The sequence below is a fragment of the Coffea arabica genome, chromosome 1c, assembly GCF_036785885.1.
Source record: "Coffea arabica cultivar ET-39 chromosome 1c, Coffea Arabica ET-39 HiFi, whole genome shotgun sequence".
Classification (NCBI taxonomy): Eukaryota; Viridiplantae; Streptophyta; class Magnoliopsida; order Gentianales; family Rubiaceae; genus Coffea; species Coffea arabica.
In genome coordinates this window covers 45,569,544-45,588,173 of record NC_092310.1, presented here as the reverse complement: position 1 = coordinate 45,588,173, position 18,630 = coordinate 45,569,544, and the positions used below count along the sequence as shown (strand labels likewise).

At 32.2% G+C, this 18,630-nt stretch overlaps 1 protein-coding gene across 1 annotated transcript; it reads left to right on the top strand.

Moving 5' to 3' along the window:
* Positions 1-9,475: 9,475 nt before the first annotated feature.
* On the top strand, positions 9,476-10,646 carry LOC113724457 (glucan endo-1,3-beta-glucosidase-like). The gene has a single exon (XM_072048680.1). The coding sequence runs from the start codon at positions 9,571-9,573 to the stop codon at positions 10,432-10,434; it is 864 nt and encodes a 287-aa protein (XP_071904781.1). The 5' UTR covers positions 9,476-9,570; the 3' UTR covers positions 10,435-10,646.
* Positions 10,647-18,630: the final 7,984 nt, after the last annotated feature.

Genomic DNA, 18,630 nt, shown 5'->3' with positions numbered 1-18,630 from the left:
AAATAACCATTATACAATCATCCAATTAAGCTCAAGTACTCATAATATCAAGTAAATATACCCTAATTATGCTAGTTCAATTCAATTTATCATCTTCACCTAATTTCACAAGCAAGTCATATGATCAATAAAAATGCTATCTAATCCCATGATCATCTTCTTGCTCAACTTAAAGAGGGATTTATTCATATAATTTAGCTAAATATATACTTAAGTTGTGAAAGTGCCTTTTTACGCGAAAATTAATTTTTTTAGATGAAAATCACCGGTTACTCAACACTTCACATACTCTAGTTGCGTTGCATACTCTTAATTCAAGTACCGTTATACGCGAAAGTCGACGTTTGTAGATGAAGATTCCTGGTTACTAAGCACAAAAACCATTGAAGTAGAACAACTCTTATTCTGTTTTTTCCTTTTTTCTTTTTTAATTTTTTTAATTTTTCTACTTTTTTTAAGCAAAGATAATAAACATTTCCTCAAAAGAATAATCATGAGAAGAGTGCTACATTTATTGACCATATTTATCACTTATTTTATAAAATCAAATAAAGAGAAGAAATTTCATTGAATATGCAAAATGTAAGCATAATTTTCTCCACTTTAAAAGATATACTTTCCTATAAATACACAAATTATAATCACATAATAGTCATTTCCAAGTTAATTGAGAAAAGAAGTTTCTAAATCATATATATTTATCTCAAAAGTAGAAGAAATTTGAACTACTAATGGTATGAAACTGGTTACCCATTGGATAAAATTGAAATAATTTGAAACTTTTTGGATAATTTTACAATTTTGGAACCAACAAGTCAATCACATACAATGCATACAATCTCAATTCTCCCCCTCCCCACACTTAACATGCACATTGTCCTCAATGTGTAAAAAGGGAAACCAAGATAAAGAAAGTAATACTCCCCTATTGTTGCGATTGAATATGAAGCTTCAAGATCCATTGTACGTGTATCTCCAACACTTCATGAGTTCCATTGGATAACCATTAATGATATAAACCTAAAAATGGAAAATGAGAAACAAAGATGATAACAAAGACATTAATAAACATATAACGGCGATCCGTAACTCCTAAACCTTTGTAGTGGTGATGTACCTATAGAAAATACACAATAAACTACTCAAGGTACAAGGGAATACATAAGAAAAAAAAGAAGAATGAAGAATGAATCAGGTCTCACGTTTTAGAATTCGGACAAGAAGGCAAAACATGACTTGACAAAACGTGCCTTCAAGCCACGTTTTGTGTGAGGCACGTTTTCTTCCTTCTGGGCATAACTGAAAACGTGGCTCATGTAAAACGTGGCTCGATGGAGCGTTTTCAAACCGCATTTTCTGTACAAAAATTGTAGAATTGAAAACGTGGCTAGTGTAAAACATGGCTTGATGGAGCATTTTCAAGCCGCATTTTCTGTACAAAAATTGCAGAATTGAAAACATGGCTCATGTAATACGTGGCTTGATGGAGCGTTTTCAAGTCATCCACATTTTCTGGTGCAAATTTTTGCAGAAATGCCAACTTTGGAAAATTACACATGTTACCCCAATTACTCAAAATGCATCATAGATCATTCTTTTGCCAAAATTATCAATGCACACACATGTAAAACGATCAAAACATGCATTTTACCCTTTTTTAACGGATCAAATACACCGTTAACGCAAATCAAGGGGCTGAGTTCTTTGATTGAATTTCGTCTTTTTCACCTCATTTGGTCACTTTTGCTTCTATTTCCAATACCTACAAATGAAAAACAACAACATAATTCAAACACATAATTTAAACCTAAAATCACACCAAATTAACATAAAATACTAAAATATTGGGTTGCCTCCCAACAAGCGCTTTTGTTTATAGTCGTTGGCTCGACTATTGAACCTCATTTCTCAAGGAGGCTTTGTTAATGAATAATCCACCATTTTAGGTCGTGGTGGATCATTAAGAGGTGACTTTATAGTAAAAGCCACATGTTCTAAAGATGTGAGAGGTAGAAGTGACTTACCTATCTCAAGTGTTTCATAGATATTATCTTGAATGTGCACCACTTGAGAACTCATCAAAGGAATGTCCGTTTGACCTTCTTGGGCAAGAATACCTTTAAAACCTATACTCTCAACACATTCCTTAAGAGAGGTGAAAAATGAGTCATTAAGGCTCACCTCTTGAGGTTCAAGGTTAGTTTCAAAGGTACTATCATGTGAAATAGACATTTTTCTCATTGAAACACACATTAGATTCATAATTTTCATCAAAATGCAATCCACTTTCACTTGCAATGCTCACCATTCATGTTAGGGTCATAGTGCATATCATTAAAAGAAATAACTTCACATAAAACATATAATTGTTCTTGTATTCTACCAAAGTGAGAAGCTAATTCATCTAATCTTTCCTCAACACTATCAAAATGGTCAGATGTTGCATTTGCTAACTTTTCTATAGCTAATTCCCAAGATGGCTTAGAATCGTTAGCTAATAGTTCACTTTCTAATTCCGAAAGTGAAGGTGCATTAACTAACCTCTCAATTGCCAATTCCCAAGATGATTTAGATTCATATTAGACATATTTGGGTTGGTAATCATAAGAACATGAAGAATCGCTATATGCACATTGATTATCCCAACCGTAAGCATAAGAATTACCCCAATAAGCTCCAAATTGATCAAAACAAGGATTGTAATGCCCTAATTCATCAAAATAATCCACATTTTGTACTTGTCTACATGTATGAGTAGCATGATAACCTCCATACAAATCACAAATCATATGATAAGAATTAAAAGCATTAATATTCCTCTTTTGCTCAATTTCATGCATAAAAGTGTCCATTTGAATTTGTAATGTTATAATATCCAGTTTAGCCTTTAAACTCCTTAAACCATCTTCAAATGACATACCTTCGGTAATTTCTTGGTCACCTCTATTGAAGGAGCTTTGTACATAATAACTATCCATTGCCGATCTTCCACTTCTCAAGCATTGCTCTCCCATGTTTTCTACTCTCCTTGAACCCCTAAACATGCTTTCAAAGTAACTTAAAAACAAGTTTAGTCAAAGAGAATAGATGACTCTAAACATACAAACAAAACACAAACAAAGACTTGAAAAGACACTAAACTTAACAAACAAGACACTTGCCCCAACAAAAACAAGAAAAATTATCTAAATTAATAAAGTTACTCTTAGCACCGATATTGAGAAATTTGAGCACCAAAAACTTGATGTGCGCGGAGTATACATATACAATAAACTCATCCACAATCAAGTTTTACATTTATAAATTCCTAAATACCCCACACGCGATTTATCGCAAGTATACGAATCCTAAGCGAGTATAGGGCATTAAGGGTCGATTCCACAGGGAAGAGTGCAATTACTAGTGTTTTTCAAACTCCTTTATTATTTTAGACTATCACAAGTATAAGAAATTAAATCTATACTATAAAAGTGATAAAAAAAAATACACCAGAAAGCTCCTAGAGATATGAAATTCCTTACTACTCTTGCAAATGAGATTACCGGTTAAGTGAATGCTATTATCTTGGCTAATTATGGCGTAATTTCCTTATGCATGTGAAACCTACTCTCGTAATGAATCAACTATACTTGTAATTAAGCCATACCTACTCTCGTGGTTATGAATTAACTACAAGCTCATTTCTTCTATGAAATTACATGAAACAAGTCACTTAAGTCACATAGGTGCACCTCTACTCTCGTGAATGTACTCCCTAGGTTTATCACTTCCTTGAACTAGTGTTAAATTCCAATTCTCATTGTAAACTTAATACTTTTAGATAATCACAATTAATGGCGGTTAATCATGATTAGAAAAGCAAAAGTGATAAATAACTTGCTCAAAATAATATCATCAAATAACCTAATAAACATCACAAGCATGATATAGCAAGTTCAACCATAACTCTAGGCATAAACTTTAATTAAACATGAAAATAAGGTCCAAACTTGTATTATAGTTAAACATGAAATCAAATACAAAAGAGAAAGTGATAGGAGAGATGTCACCCTTGTCACATGAGTTTCAAACTCTCCATCTTTGCTCCTCCAATTTTCATCCAAATATAGCTACAAATACAAGATGGATAAACTACACTAACTACTCTATACTAATGAACTAAGAAAAACTAGTGAAGACCACATTTTTGTGAGTTTCTCTAACCTTCCAAAGTTGTGAAAATGTTCTCCAAAGGCCTCTATTTATAGAGAATTCAAGCTCAATATGAGTTGTTTCTAGTTGGCAAAATTGACTCTTGAAACTCTCTTGAGTTGTTTCTCCAACTTTCCAGCCTTTTGTTGGTCAGATACAGCCGGAATTGCTAGCTGGAATTGAGTTGGAAAAGTTGTGCGAAAGCAAGGCAAGTTGATGAGAAAGTTGCAGAAAACAGGTGAGAATATGCAACTTGAGAATACGCAACTCAAGCCACGTATTCATTGAGTCACGTTTTAACTTCTGCACTATTTCAACTACTATTTTGGTCATGATGGAGGTCGAATCAACTCTTGTGCAAAACATGAAAGTTGTAGCCCTTTGAGTTAGGATTCCAATGCCTCAAGAATCATCCAATTTGGAGCTCTGTGAACTGAAATATGATCAAAATATCAAAGACTGGTCAGAGCTCTATTCTAGCTTATGACCACAGAATTTGCGCTTCTGTATTTCGACTTTTTAACAAGGAAAACAACTGATCTGGATTTCGATGTCTCATACCAAATGTAGATCTATCTCTCAGCTTCAAAAAGATTTAAGAATCACCTCAATCCAATGCTTGTCACTCAGGATATTTCTAAAATACCACAAAGGTGTCAAAGCTGTGAAACTTGCTTCCTTTTGTTCTTGATTGCATTTCCTCTTTTGCACTTCATATTCTCTTTAAACCACTTCAAATCATCATCAATCATCCAAATATATTCTCAATTCATGCCATTTGATGATTGAATCCTTAATCCTACAAAAACATGAAGTTTTTGCCATAAAAATTCATAGAAATGCAATTTTTACCATTTAAACCACAAAATGTATATTTTCACTAGAATCTTAGTTAATTAACTAGAAAAGTAACTAAAACACACCAAAACTAAATAATAAAACACAGTTAAAACACGTAAAATATACTCTTGTCAGCTACTCTTTATGACTTTTTGATAATTGAGTATCATGTCTATATGCAGCTTAGAGCATGTTGTTGATTGATAAAACATTATAATGAAAAGGAAAATTATTCAACCATATATTTGACTAAATAAAGCAGTAACTAGGATAAGAATTTCAACATGCAATAGTATCATGTTCTTGTGCAATTATTCAAGAAAATATTATAATTAGACGTGTTTGTTTTAGCATGTTTTAGAGACTACTAATTTAGCCTTTTCAGTTTGTATTCAAATTTCAACTCAAAAAACGTTAAATTGTAATTTGAGTGGATTGTTTCAAGCAATACATAAAAGTCTTACTAGTACAAGAGAAGGGACAACTGGAAATGAAAGAGAAAATGATTGCCCCTGTGAAAGGTTTACATGCATTATCAGGGTTCAACCATTGTAGGCCTATTTAATAAGGCTAACTCTTGATGAAATAGCTACTAGACTTTTGCACCTTAAAAATATAAATCAAAGGATAGCCCAACTTCATTTTCAGTTATGAAAATCCAACCATATCAAGGTAAATAACAACAAAGTAGCAACCTAATTGATAATATACTTCAGTTATAACTGAGAAGTCACAGTTTGATTATTAAAGCTTTAACAATTATGGCTCTTAAGTTTTATTAATTCTTCAATCTCACACTCATATAACACTTCACAGCCACTATAATGTAGTCAAACACAACTAGTTTTTGCTTGCGTACTACGCAATTTGCACGATTTATATAGACTATGTGGATTATTCAACTCAATTTAAAGGCAATAGTTTATTGATGACAAGCTTTTATAGTTGACAAATATGACAGAGGTTTGTTTGATCTGTTCTAAGGATCTGTTTGATAACATAAAAAAGTACTGAAACTGAACCTTTTCAGACATTCAGATGTTTTGAGTGTTTGATAAATGAAAATCCATCTGCTGAATTTGTTAAGTAGTACTGAACTTGTGTGTATTTTTTTCAGTACAAAAATTCTAACTGAATGCTTAATTTTGATAAGAATCAATAGAATTACTTCAACTACCTTATCTTATCTACCAAATCTACTCTTGTTTGTTAATTATGTTCAAAATTCTTATCTAATTAAATAACCTGATATTCTCTATCTAACGGTTTTCTATTTCTCTTTTATTCATTTTTAATGACGTTCGCATCTTCTCCATACTTCTCATATAATATATTTCATCTTTTATATTAATTTGATTTAAAAATAAATATTGTCATTTTTATACCTAATAATTTTAAGCTAATCAAATCATAGGTTCTATTTATTTTTTGAATGAAAAGATATAAGGGTAAAATTGTCAAATTAAACTTATTAAGTATTCAGTTATAAATATTTATCAAACAGTATAAATAAATTTAGCATTAAAATTCAGACATTCATATATTTATTTTCAGTACTTAAAATTCAGCAAATTACTTATTTCAGTATTCATAATTCAGATTCAGTTTTATCAAACGAACATAAGATATGAAAGAGTGAAAGTATTGTAAAATTTTACGGTTACCACAACTTGTACATGAATGACTAGTAATTGCGGAACTACAATTCTTATCCATATTTGATTTATTTATTTTTTTTCATTTGTAAGTCAAGAATTTTATAAATGAATTTGTAAGTCGAGGATAGTTTTTCACGTTTTAGTTTATAAGCTCAATTTAGGAATTAATAAATTGTTTCAAAAAATCAGGGGCTTTTCTTTTGAGAATTTCAGTTCGTTTTTGGCGATTCTAAGGCAATATACTCTCTAGTGATTGAGGTTCCAAGACTCCACAAAAGTGAGATTGGATGAAACTAATTTAAATTAAACTCAAGCACTACATATAAGCACTTATGTATATGTGTGTGTAAGTGCTCAACAATGATATTCTTTTGGAATTTCAGTTTGTTAGTGGAAATACTATTAAAGGGTTAATCACAATTAATCCCCTTCAGATTACCCCAATTCTCAGTTTCCTTAACCTTTTTTTTTAATCTCACTTTATCTCCTATTGGACAAAATTAACCCTCTATTATTCTAGATTTTTATCTTTTTTTTCCCCTTTTTCTCTCCTTTGTTTTCTTTGTCTCTTTATTCTTTCTTTACTTCTTCTGATTTTCCACAAAAAACTTCATCTCGGTGATTGAAGATTAAAAAAAATAGGAATTGCAAAGATCTATTTTCTTCTCAAATGGTCATTAAATATGCAAATTCCTTTCCCAAATTAAATAGCTTTTTTTGACTTTTCAATTCTTTTTGTTTTTTCTCCTTCCCATCCTAGTTTCTCATTTTATTCTAAAAAAAATCACAAAATGAACTTGTGACTTGATTAATGATCAATAATTACAATTTGCGACGCATGGCATTGAACAAAAGGTTGAAATTAGCTTTTGTTGTCTTTCCAACCTTTACCCATAGACCCAATTACAAACTACAAATAAAGTTTTCTATTGGGATGAAGTTATCTATTAGGAATAATGGAAGAGAGAAGAAAAAACAAGAGAGAAATAAATGTAGGAGGGAAAAGAGGGGAAAGGAAAGAGAATAAATGAAAAATTAATATAATGGAAGGGTAACTTTGTCCTATACGAGATTACGTGACGAAAATTAAGAATTAGGGGATAAAGTGACAAATGAGGTATACCTTAAGGAAATTAATTGTAATTAACCCTACTATTAAATTTTGAGTTGCCCAGGGAAAATTCTAAGTTGACCAACATATATATTGAATTTCTAGAATCTTTGGCTTAACTGTCCACTGGAGATCACAGGCTTGACGAGTACACATAGATGTTAGTATTAGATTGCATCTTTTCTACAATCACCAAAGATACTCTTTTAGCACTTAAAATTGGGTTTGGAATCATTAATATTTTTTTCTAAGCTCTATAATTAATTGGTGGGGATGCCAATCAATTTTTAGTTGACGAGGGCAACTATGAAGTCAATGGTCTTGTCTTGGGTCGGAAAATATGTGATCAACGCTCGCAGACACTGAAAATCAACTGGTCCGCCTCTCTGGTCCATCTGATTAAATTCTCTATTCCAGTAGCATGATCTGGGACAGGAGTACTCCCACAGACAATAATAAGACGTTGAAAGCCCTCAAATGAAACTAAAGTCAAGGTCAGGCACTCAAGGGCGCTAAGAGCTCATAACTGGGGAGGACTAACTCCACTATGTACTTCTAAACTTGTATCATTTCCTAATTTACATCTTAAATTTCAATTTTAGACACTTTACATTCTAAACTCTCGCTTTTGGATACTTTGCATCCTCTCAAATTTATCTAATTAATCCAATCAATAACAATTTTAGCAAAATTAACGGTCATAGCAAAGTATCCAAAAGCGACTGTGAAGTATCCATAAATGACTGTGAAGTATTGACTGGGCAAAACTTAATTAATTATGCCTGCCAACCGTCCGGAAAAATCGACAATATTTTCCTTTAAGAAGCACCTTGGCCACTCTATTCTTTCATACCTTTCTTCCGCAAACCATTCTATTGCTCTTTTCTTCCAATTTCCCTCAGCTATATTCTGTACCATTTATCAACAAAAGTATGATGACAACCATCCTGACTTTGCTTGGGTTGTTTTTGGTTAGTCTTAAAATCACAGGTATATCTCAACCTCTTTACATGTTCCTTGCTTGTTTCCATGCATCATATGTTTATGGAAATTGACTAGTTATATTATTTTGTACGAATTAATCTTTTGTTTTTTCTAATAGTTTTAACCATGCATGCAGGAAATATGCAGTATATCAACTAGACCACTTTACACAAATAATTCTTTTCTTTCACCATACATTATTTTCTTCATGCGTGTCATTACTAATAAGGTTCTTATCTTATTTAGATTGTTTAACGTGAGACTCATAACTCATGCATAAAGCTGCAACTTCAGATTCGTACCCTTCCAAGTTTTAGTTGTAATTAAAACGAAGAATCTTTTGTTTAAACTGTGGTAGTTTTATCACATGCAAATCGAGTGATTGGACATTTTCAAGGGTTCATTTATGAAAAAAAAAAAATCATTCAAGAGTTTAGTTTTGTTAATCATGATAGGGTAAACCCTATGCAATATTGTACATGTTAAGTTTTCAACAGAGGAAATGGAATTTAGACAGCCTTTTTAAGTGAAAAATTTTGGAGTAATGAACAGTACAAAGGGAGTCTAATAAACTACCGCGGTAAAAAAAATTTAATTTACAAACAGATGAATAGAGATCGTGACACAATCTAAATCTCTCACAATTCTATACTCATATTTAATCACTTATTCATCAATTCTTATGCAGAGGTGCAATCTATAGGCGTTTGTTATGGGCTAAATGGCAACAATCTACCATCAAAACAGGACGTCATAAATCTCTACAATAGATATGGCATCCAAAGAATGAGAATTTATGCCCCAGACCATGAAGTTCTCAATGCTCTAAGAGGAACCAATATAGAACTTCTAGTCGATGTTGCCAACGAAGACATTCAATCCATTGCGACCAATCCTTCGGCAGCTGCAAATTGGGTTCAAAACAACATAAAAAATTACTCACCAGCTGTGAAGTTCAGATACATAGCGGTTGGAAATGAAGTATCATTAAGTTCTAGCATCGCTCAATATGTCGGTCCAGCCATGGAAAGGATACAAAGCGCATTAGCATCGGCAGGGCTTCAGAACCAAATCAAGGTTTCAACATCAATAGCTGGAAATCTGTTAAGCGTTTCTTATCCTCCCTCACAAGGATCATTTTCAAACGAGGCTAGACCCTTCATTAAACCTATAATTAATCTTCTAGTCCAAAATAATGCACCATTGCTAGTCAATGTGTATCCCTACTTCAGCTATATCGGTGATCCAGTCAACATTCATCTCGATTATGCATTATTCACCTCACAAGGAATTGTTGTTCAAGATGGCTCGTTTGGATATCGAAACATTTTTTATGCAATTTTGGATGCTCATTATTCAGCTCTAGAAAAAGAAGGTGGTTCTAACGTAGACATTGTTGTGTCGGAAACTGGCTGGCCATCGGATGGGAATCCTCCTGCTGCATCATCTGGAAATGCGGGCACTTACTATAGGAATGTGATTAGCCATGTTAAGAGTGGACAAGGGACTCCAAGAAGGCCTCGAACAGGTATAGAAACTTATCTGTTTGCCATGTTTGATGAAAACCAGAAGCTTGGAGCAGAGACAGAGAGACATTTTGGCCTCTTTTTTCCAAATCAACAGTCTAAGTATGGAATCAGTTTCAACTAATTCAAGGGTCAAACATGTACTAAACCGTTTGAAAGTCTTTTCCTCCATTTGTCATACTTAGTGTGCACTACTTCTTGATGAGGACATTGAGGAGACATTACAAAAGTTCTAGTATAGCAATAAAAGCTCCATAGAGATGCTTTCGTATTGTAATGAGTATGAAATGGATTAAACTAAAGAGACTTTATCTCAAAAGCGTGGATCAAGAAACATATTTATCTTCTTCAATTTGACATTTGTTGTGAGTACGTCATAGATTGGATCTTTGTTGCCTAACAATGAATTCAAAGTTATTTAGAAATTTATTTATTGTTTAGAATAATACTTTTTGTAATATGATAAATGTCTAGATATAATTAATGGTGACTGGAAAGATAAATATTCGGTCATGAAACATGTTTTAGAGAATAATATGCATAACATGGATTAGCCCCATTATCATTTCACCTCCGAGATTCAGCATGGTTAATTTTATTTTTATGCAATGGTGCTTAAACTAGATGTAGGAGGCTATTCTTGACTACATGAGACAAGCTAATCTTGTTTGTCTTAGCAATTAGTGACTGTTAAAAATCTCCGTTGGAACTTTTGGCACGAAGAAACCTTAATGGAAATTGCTGAAAAAGTTTTAGGATTGCTAGTTCAACATAATATGTATAACCTTCCGGCTCTTCTTAAAGACATACTAATAGATGCTACTGTTTCTCGATTTTGGACTTCAATGATGTTATTTCAAGAACTATCCATCTATTCTTTCCAAAAAGAGTTTCAGAAGCAGAGATAACAAATACTGTATCAAGTGGGTACGATTAATGGACTTCCCATTATTCCATCCTTATCAAAACGAACCAAAAAAAAAAAAATCTTTATCAAAACGAACTGTTTTATCCAACTGTAAGTAAGACCCATTCTCCATGATATCGTTAATGCATGGTTCATACTTCCCGTTTATTTGCTAAGTCATTCTTAGTCAATGTAGATAGAAACCAAGTAGCTGTACCGCGTGAAAAAGCTGTCCAAGCTAGAATGATGTAACGTTTGTTATTAGGTAATGAAAATAAGCTTGTTCTGGCTTCGGCCTCCAGATGACTTTAAAAAAATGAAAACAAGTTTGTTTGTATTTCAAAAGAAAAAAAAAAAGAAACAAGAAAAATGCTAATGCTACTCTTCAGGAGTATTTTACAGTTAGTATCATGTCTATATTCAGTTTAGAGCATTTTCATGAATAATAAAACATTATAATAAAAGAAAAACTCAACCATGTAGTAAACTAGGTAACGTAGTAAATAGGATAAGAGTTTCAACAAGCAAATACTATCTTTTTCTTGTGCAATTATTCAAGAAAGGGAAAATTGTTTAAAACGTCCCTCATATTTTACAAGATGACTTTTTTCGTCCCTTACTTTTAAAAGTGTAATTTTACGTCTCTTATAAATTCACATTGACTAAATTTGGTCCCTACCTAGGTTTCCGACTAGTTTTTGGTCGAAATCTACCACATGGCTTGCATGTTATCATTTTTTAAGGGTAAAATTGTTAAATCAAATTTTTACATAATCCGATTCATAGTCCCTCACATTTCACAAAATGAATTTTTTCGTCCCTAACATTTTACAAAATGAATTGTTTCATTTCTCATATTTCAAAAAATGAAATTTTCCATCCCTCACATTTTTCAAAATAAATTTTTTCATCCCTCATTAATAATGTGTACGAATAGCTTTTTTTCTATAAACCCATGTATATGTCTATTTGATTTTACTTGAACAGTACGAATAACATGTAATTTATGTATATTGGATTTAATCTAAACATGTTAATCGTAGTTATACACATGCTATTCAATAGATATATATAGGGGTTTAAAACTAATAATTTTGTTTGAAACCCATATATATTTATATGATTTCACAATTTGAACCAATTCAATATTTATGACCTTTCTCTTTTGGTAATAATTTATTTATTGAGTTGTATAATAATGTCATCTAATTAATGGGTCCTAACTCGAATTTTATAATTGTGATAACAAATTTCAGTTTAAATCTGAAATTTCTACTTGACACTTTTAAGACCAACAATTAAATTACTTGCCTTGTGATTGTCTTAAAATTTGAAAGTGTCAATCACTTATTTCTTTTTGTTATACTTTTCTTTTGTTTATTTTTCTGTCCAAATTTAATTCGATATAAACACTCGATAATATTTAGGATTAAATGTCTTCTTCATTTTCAAATTTCGAGCAAAAGAAAATGCATATAAGTGAAAAACTAACAATTTTTTTAAACCCATGTATATATCTATTTGATTTTACTTGAGCAGTACGAATAGTATGTAATATATCTCTATTTGGTTTCACATGCTATTCGTACTATTTAAATGAAATCAAATAGATATATACATGGATTTAAAAAAAAAATCATTCACATACATGATCAAGAAAAGATGAAAAAATTCATTTTGAAATATGTGAAGGATAAAAAATTCAAAAAATTTATTTTATAAAATGTGAGGGATTATGAATCCAATTATATAAAATTTGATTTGACAATTTTGGCCTTAAAACATGATTACACGCAATGCATGTGATGAATTCCGACCAAAAACTAGTCGGAAACCTAAGTAGGGACCAAATTTGACTAATGTAAATTTGTAAGGGACGTAAAATTACATTTTTAAAGGTGAGGGACGAAAAAAGTTATTTTGTAAAATATGAGAAACGTTTTAAACGATTTTCCCTTCAAGAAAATATCTTTTAATTAAACTTGCGTTTGTTTTAGCATGTTTAGAGCCTATAATTTAGCCTTTGCAGTTTGCACAGTCTCATCAATTTCAAATTTCAACTCAAAAAAACCTGAAATTATAGTTTAATGGGATTATTTCAAGCAAGAAATAACTTCACTTTGCACCCCTAACTTGAAACACTTTTTTAGTTTGCATTCTAAACTTCAATTTTGAACACTTTGCATCTTAAACTTAATTTTGAATACTTTGCACCCTAAACTATTAAGTTTGTTCCATTTAAGTCCAATCAATAATTACATTTACAAAATTAACGAGATAAATGATACTAAAAATTATTGACAATGTACCATTTTTGTTCTAACTATGATCTCTTAGCTTTTTTTACTGCTTTTAGTACATTGTTGTTGATTTATGGTTTCAATCACTCATATATAATCAAAATTAATAAGATAAAAAATGGTGCAAATTAATGACAATGTATTTTATCTTTTTTACTACGATATCTTGGCACCTTTTGATCACTTTTGATACATTATCATTGATTTGTTGACTTCTCTTGCTATTAATTTTGCTGAGGTTGTCATTAATTAGATTTAAATGAGACAAAACTTGAGAGTTCAGTGAAAATTTAAGGTTCAAAGTATCTAAAATTAAAATAAAAAGTGACACAAATTTAGGAGTGTAAAGTAAAATTAGTCCTTTCAAGCAATACATAAATCTCTCACTAGTACAAGATAGGGACAACCGAAAATGAAAGAGAAAATGATTGCCCCGGTGAAAGGTTTACATGCACGATTTCAGCCATTATAGACCTATTTCTAAAGCTAACTCTTGACGAAATAGCCACTAGACTTTTGCCCCTTAAAAATGTAAGGGATAATTTCAGAAACCTCCCTTGAGGTTTCATAAAATATCACCTAACTCTCTTAAACTTTTCAAAATCTCACTTAGCACCCTTGAAGTGATAGCAGGGTCATACACTAATATCAAAGGTGATGAATTATCAATAATACCCTCGTATTTAAATTTTCTAAACTTGTTTTTCTTTCTCTAAATTTTCTACTTTTCTTTAACAATGTCTGGACAAACATACATACATACACATATATATATATATATATATATATATATATATATATATATATATATATATATGTATGTATAATTGAATTGCAACTGTCGATAAAATATAGGATTTAATCAATGAAATATTCAATGCATTTGGAGAAGAATAGCTGCAAGTCTTTTTATTTTTTTTCCTTTTTTGGTGTTTCACAACTTTATTTATTTATTTATTCCTATTTATGTAGAGTGCAAGAGAAATAAAAGTAATTGAAACTCCGAACAGTTTTTCAAAGTCTGACTTTTTCTATAATAAAATTTTCATATTTCACACACCATAAAAAAAGTCTGTCTATTTTGAGTAAATTTTTTGTTTGATACTAAAGTTGAATTTTATCTATTACTAGGTTTTTTTTTGCTCAAATGTATGATTTTACATGCTAATTACCTTCAACGCTATGAAGGGTTCTATTTGTAAAAATGGTTTAAAAAATAGTATTTGCTTTTACTATTTCTTCCTACTGTAGAAGTGATTATTGGTTGTAACATAAAATCTTACCAATTTTCATCTTTCCACTTTTAAGATGGTTCCAATTTAGTACTTTATTTCTTGGTTTGTAAAATGTTCATTTTTTTATAGTCTAAGGGTATTAAAGACACTAAAATAATCTCTCTCCTCAAACATGAATTTTTTAATATTACTTTTGGTTAGAAGGGCTTCCAATGTTATCAAAATGTCAATTCAAAAAGTGCTAAGTGAGATTTTAAAAACCTTAAGGGAACTAGGTGATATTTCATAAAATCTCGGGGAGGTTTATGAAATTATCCCCAAAATGTAAACCAAAACACGCCCAACTTCCTTCATTTGTTATGAAAGTCCAACCGTATCAAAGTAAATGGTGACAATGAAACGCAACCAATTTGATAAGACATTTGAAATGACAAGTCCAGTTATCAAGGGAGCAAGTGATGAGTCACTCACCGTTGATAATTTTTTTTTTTTTAAAGGAATATCAAATGTACCTGCAATCATCCAAAAAAGTTGACGCCTTAACTTGGTCAAAAAAAAATATAAAATCCAAATCACATTTTATACGTAGATTTTAACATCACACGTGGGGTTTTATAAATTTTTGTTCTGTATTTACAAGTTGTTAAAAATAAATTATATTCTGAACAAATGATATTATATCCCGTGTGTTTTGAACAAAAATCGGCCGAAATGATTATTCTGACAATGTGTTAGCCTTGGTCCTATCCCTCACTTACTAATCCTCCTCCGTCGTAACACCTTGTTGGATCCAAAAATGTAAAAAGTTACTTTCAAGAGTTAGTGGGTTGACACATAAATTTAAACGAGAATCCGAAATAGGTCAGTGGTTTGCAGTGTACTATACTACTTAAGATCCATTAAATTATAATCAAACACCATTAATTTTGCTTGTGTACTACTAATGTAGTTTGCACGATTTAAACAGAATAAGTAGATAACTTGTTAACTTAGATTTTATTAAGGGAAAATCATCAATTTAGTCCCTAAACTTTTTTTTTCTGTCGATTTAGTCCCAATACATTATTTATAGCCAATTTAATCCTTAAACTTATATTTCAGTTCCAATCAATGAGTTTAGCGGCGGCGCCACCGCATAATTTCCATCGGCTTCCCAATCGAGCAACCATAAGGGGTATTTTAGGGACTTCCATTGCGGAGCCTTAACCAAAATTAAAAAAAAAAAGGTGCAATCTTGCCGTTTCAATTGGTAATGGTGGTTACTCCACCAATCTCCTGCCGGACGGGTTACTCCATTATATTCTTCGTAAACCCCATTATCTGATTTTAAATTGACATCGTCACTGCTACAGCCATAGCTATTTCTCCGATGATTCTGATTCCGGATGGTCACGGTCGGCGTCGTGGTAGTGACTCCATTGGCAAAGCCATAGCTGTTCCGCCGGAGAAGAAGATGGTTCGGATCGGATCTAGGATCAGAATAATCGAATGGTTGAATATCCTTAGCCCTTGATTTGATGGATTGGGACTTGAAAGCTGAATCGTGGCAGGAGTCAGGAAGAAAGATTCGAAGGGCAAGAGAGGTCAAGGGGTCGATGTGGATGTCCTTGGTGGCAACTCTGTCGGTGAAGGAAGGATTGGCGGCGGCGAAGAGGTGAATGATATAAATCAGTGTCATTGATGGCAAGTAACTCAGCTTTCTTACAGCCACAATTGTATCCATATCTAATTGCAACTGCTCCGACATACAAACCAATCCCAAAAATAGATTTTTCCATCTCCAAGGTCTCCCGACGCAGTTTGATGGAGTCCAAATGAAGAATCTTTCCTCCTAGCCACAGCCTCACCAGTCCTTCTGCCCTGCCAAGCTCATTGCCAGTTTTCAAGGCTTTAGCAGTTATTTTGAAAAAGGGTCCTAAACTTTGGAGGTAGAGGTCCAGATTTTGCCTTTTTGATGCTTCAATGATGTCAGCCATGGTTGGAAAGCTGCGTCAGCAGTAGGGGCGGTGTTTACCCCATCAAGAAAATTGTCTTCTCTCTCAGTTTTGAGGAGGGAAGCTGAACAGAATTTGGAGGAAACTGCTGCATTAGGAGATGAAGCGAATAAAGAAATGGAGTGGGTTCTCAAGGTGGGTGCTTCCAAATGAGGAATATAAGTCGAAAAATTCTTCATAGCTTGTGTTAAAACCATAGCTGCCAAAAAAGGAAAACGAGAGCCAAAAGGATGTTGTGTCACCCGTCCGGCGGGAGATTGGTGGAGTAACCACCATTACCCACTGAAACGGCAAGATTGCACCTTTTTTTTAATTTTGGTTAAGGCTCCACAATGGAAGTCCCTAAAATACCCCTTATGGGTTGCTCAATTGGGAAGTCGATGGAAATTATGCGGTGGTGCCGCCGCTAAACTCCTTGATTGGAACTGAAATATAAGTTTAAGGATTAAATTGGCTATAAATAATATATTGGGATTAAATCGACAGAAATAAAAAGTTTAGGGACTAAATTGGCGATTTTCCCTTTTATTAAACTCAATTAAAAGGCAATAGTGTATTGATCACAAGATTGTATACTTGATAAATGAGACAACAATTTGTCTGATCTGTTAATGTACCAAGAGTGTAATAGCAAAACTTGTAACAAACATCCTTTGTCCTTTTTTGGTTCAAGTTCTTTTCGCTAAACCCAGGTATTAAAAATGAGAATGCAGATCTTTTTTATTACCAAAATTAGAGTTCAATTTTCTTCACCATACAAGCAGCAAGACAGAAGCGATCAATTTTACTCAGATTCTAAAGTTAAAAGACAAAAATATTCAGGTAGGAAAAAGGGAAATCAATTAAGATCTGTTCATTCTCCCAAAAAAAAGCAGACGGGATCTTCTGTCAATTATATCTGTCCATTTTTCATATTCAATGCAAAATTACATAGTTCCACTTATTAATACTGCTAATGTGGCATATAACATTGAATACATATTTAGAGGGTGCTTGGTAAATGAGTTTCAAATTCAATAATATTCTAATTGTACCCATAGTCTTCTACTTTAGAATTTCACGCCGTATGATTTAGATGAGATTAGGTAAGTATTTGAGGATGAGATCCTTGAGTTTGTCAGTGTTGCAGTTACATGCAGTCATGTTGATTCAAAAAGTAGGTCATCCATGCTAAAATTGAATTTGTAATCCATTTACCAAATACTCCCTAAATATGCATTTAATATTATGTGCCACATCAGCAATATTCATTAGTGGAACTACGTAGTTTTGCATTGGAGGCAAAAAATGGACAGATATAATGGACAAAGGATCCCGTCTGAAAAAAAAAAGAGCATTGCTCTCACATTGTAGGGATTAATCTTTCCTACCCTGATAGTGTATAGTATTAAATGAATGATAACTATGCAAAATTTGAATTTGAACTCCAACTTTTGCACATCTGTCGTTGATTCAATAGTGATAGTGTATAAACTGCCAATGTGTATAAAATTTGCCCTCAATATAAGAAGAGATGGAAGGTTATATATATTTTGCTGAAGTAGCAATCCTAAAACTTTTTCAGCAATTTCCATTAAGGTTTCTTCGCGCCAAAAGTTCCAATGAAGATTTTTAACAATCACTAATGCTAAGACAGACAAAATTAGTTTGTCTCATATAATCAAGAAAACGTTTCCTACGTTTAGTTTAATATAACTAGCAGATGCAAGAACTATTGCATAAAATTTGTATTAACCATGCTGATCAATCTCGGAGGTGAAATGATAATGGGGATAATCCATGTTATGTATATTATTCTCTAAAACATGTTTCATGACCGTATTTTTATCTTTCCAGTCGCCATTACAAAAAGTGTTATAGTGAACAATAAACAAATTTTCAAAT

Excerpts from the sequence above, each read along its gene's own strand:
- LOC113724457 (XM_072048680.1), top strand. The coding sequence starts at position 9,571 with ATGAGAATTTATGCCCCAGACCATGAAGTTCTCAATGCTCTAAGAGGA.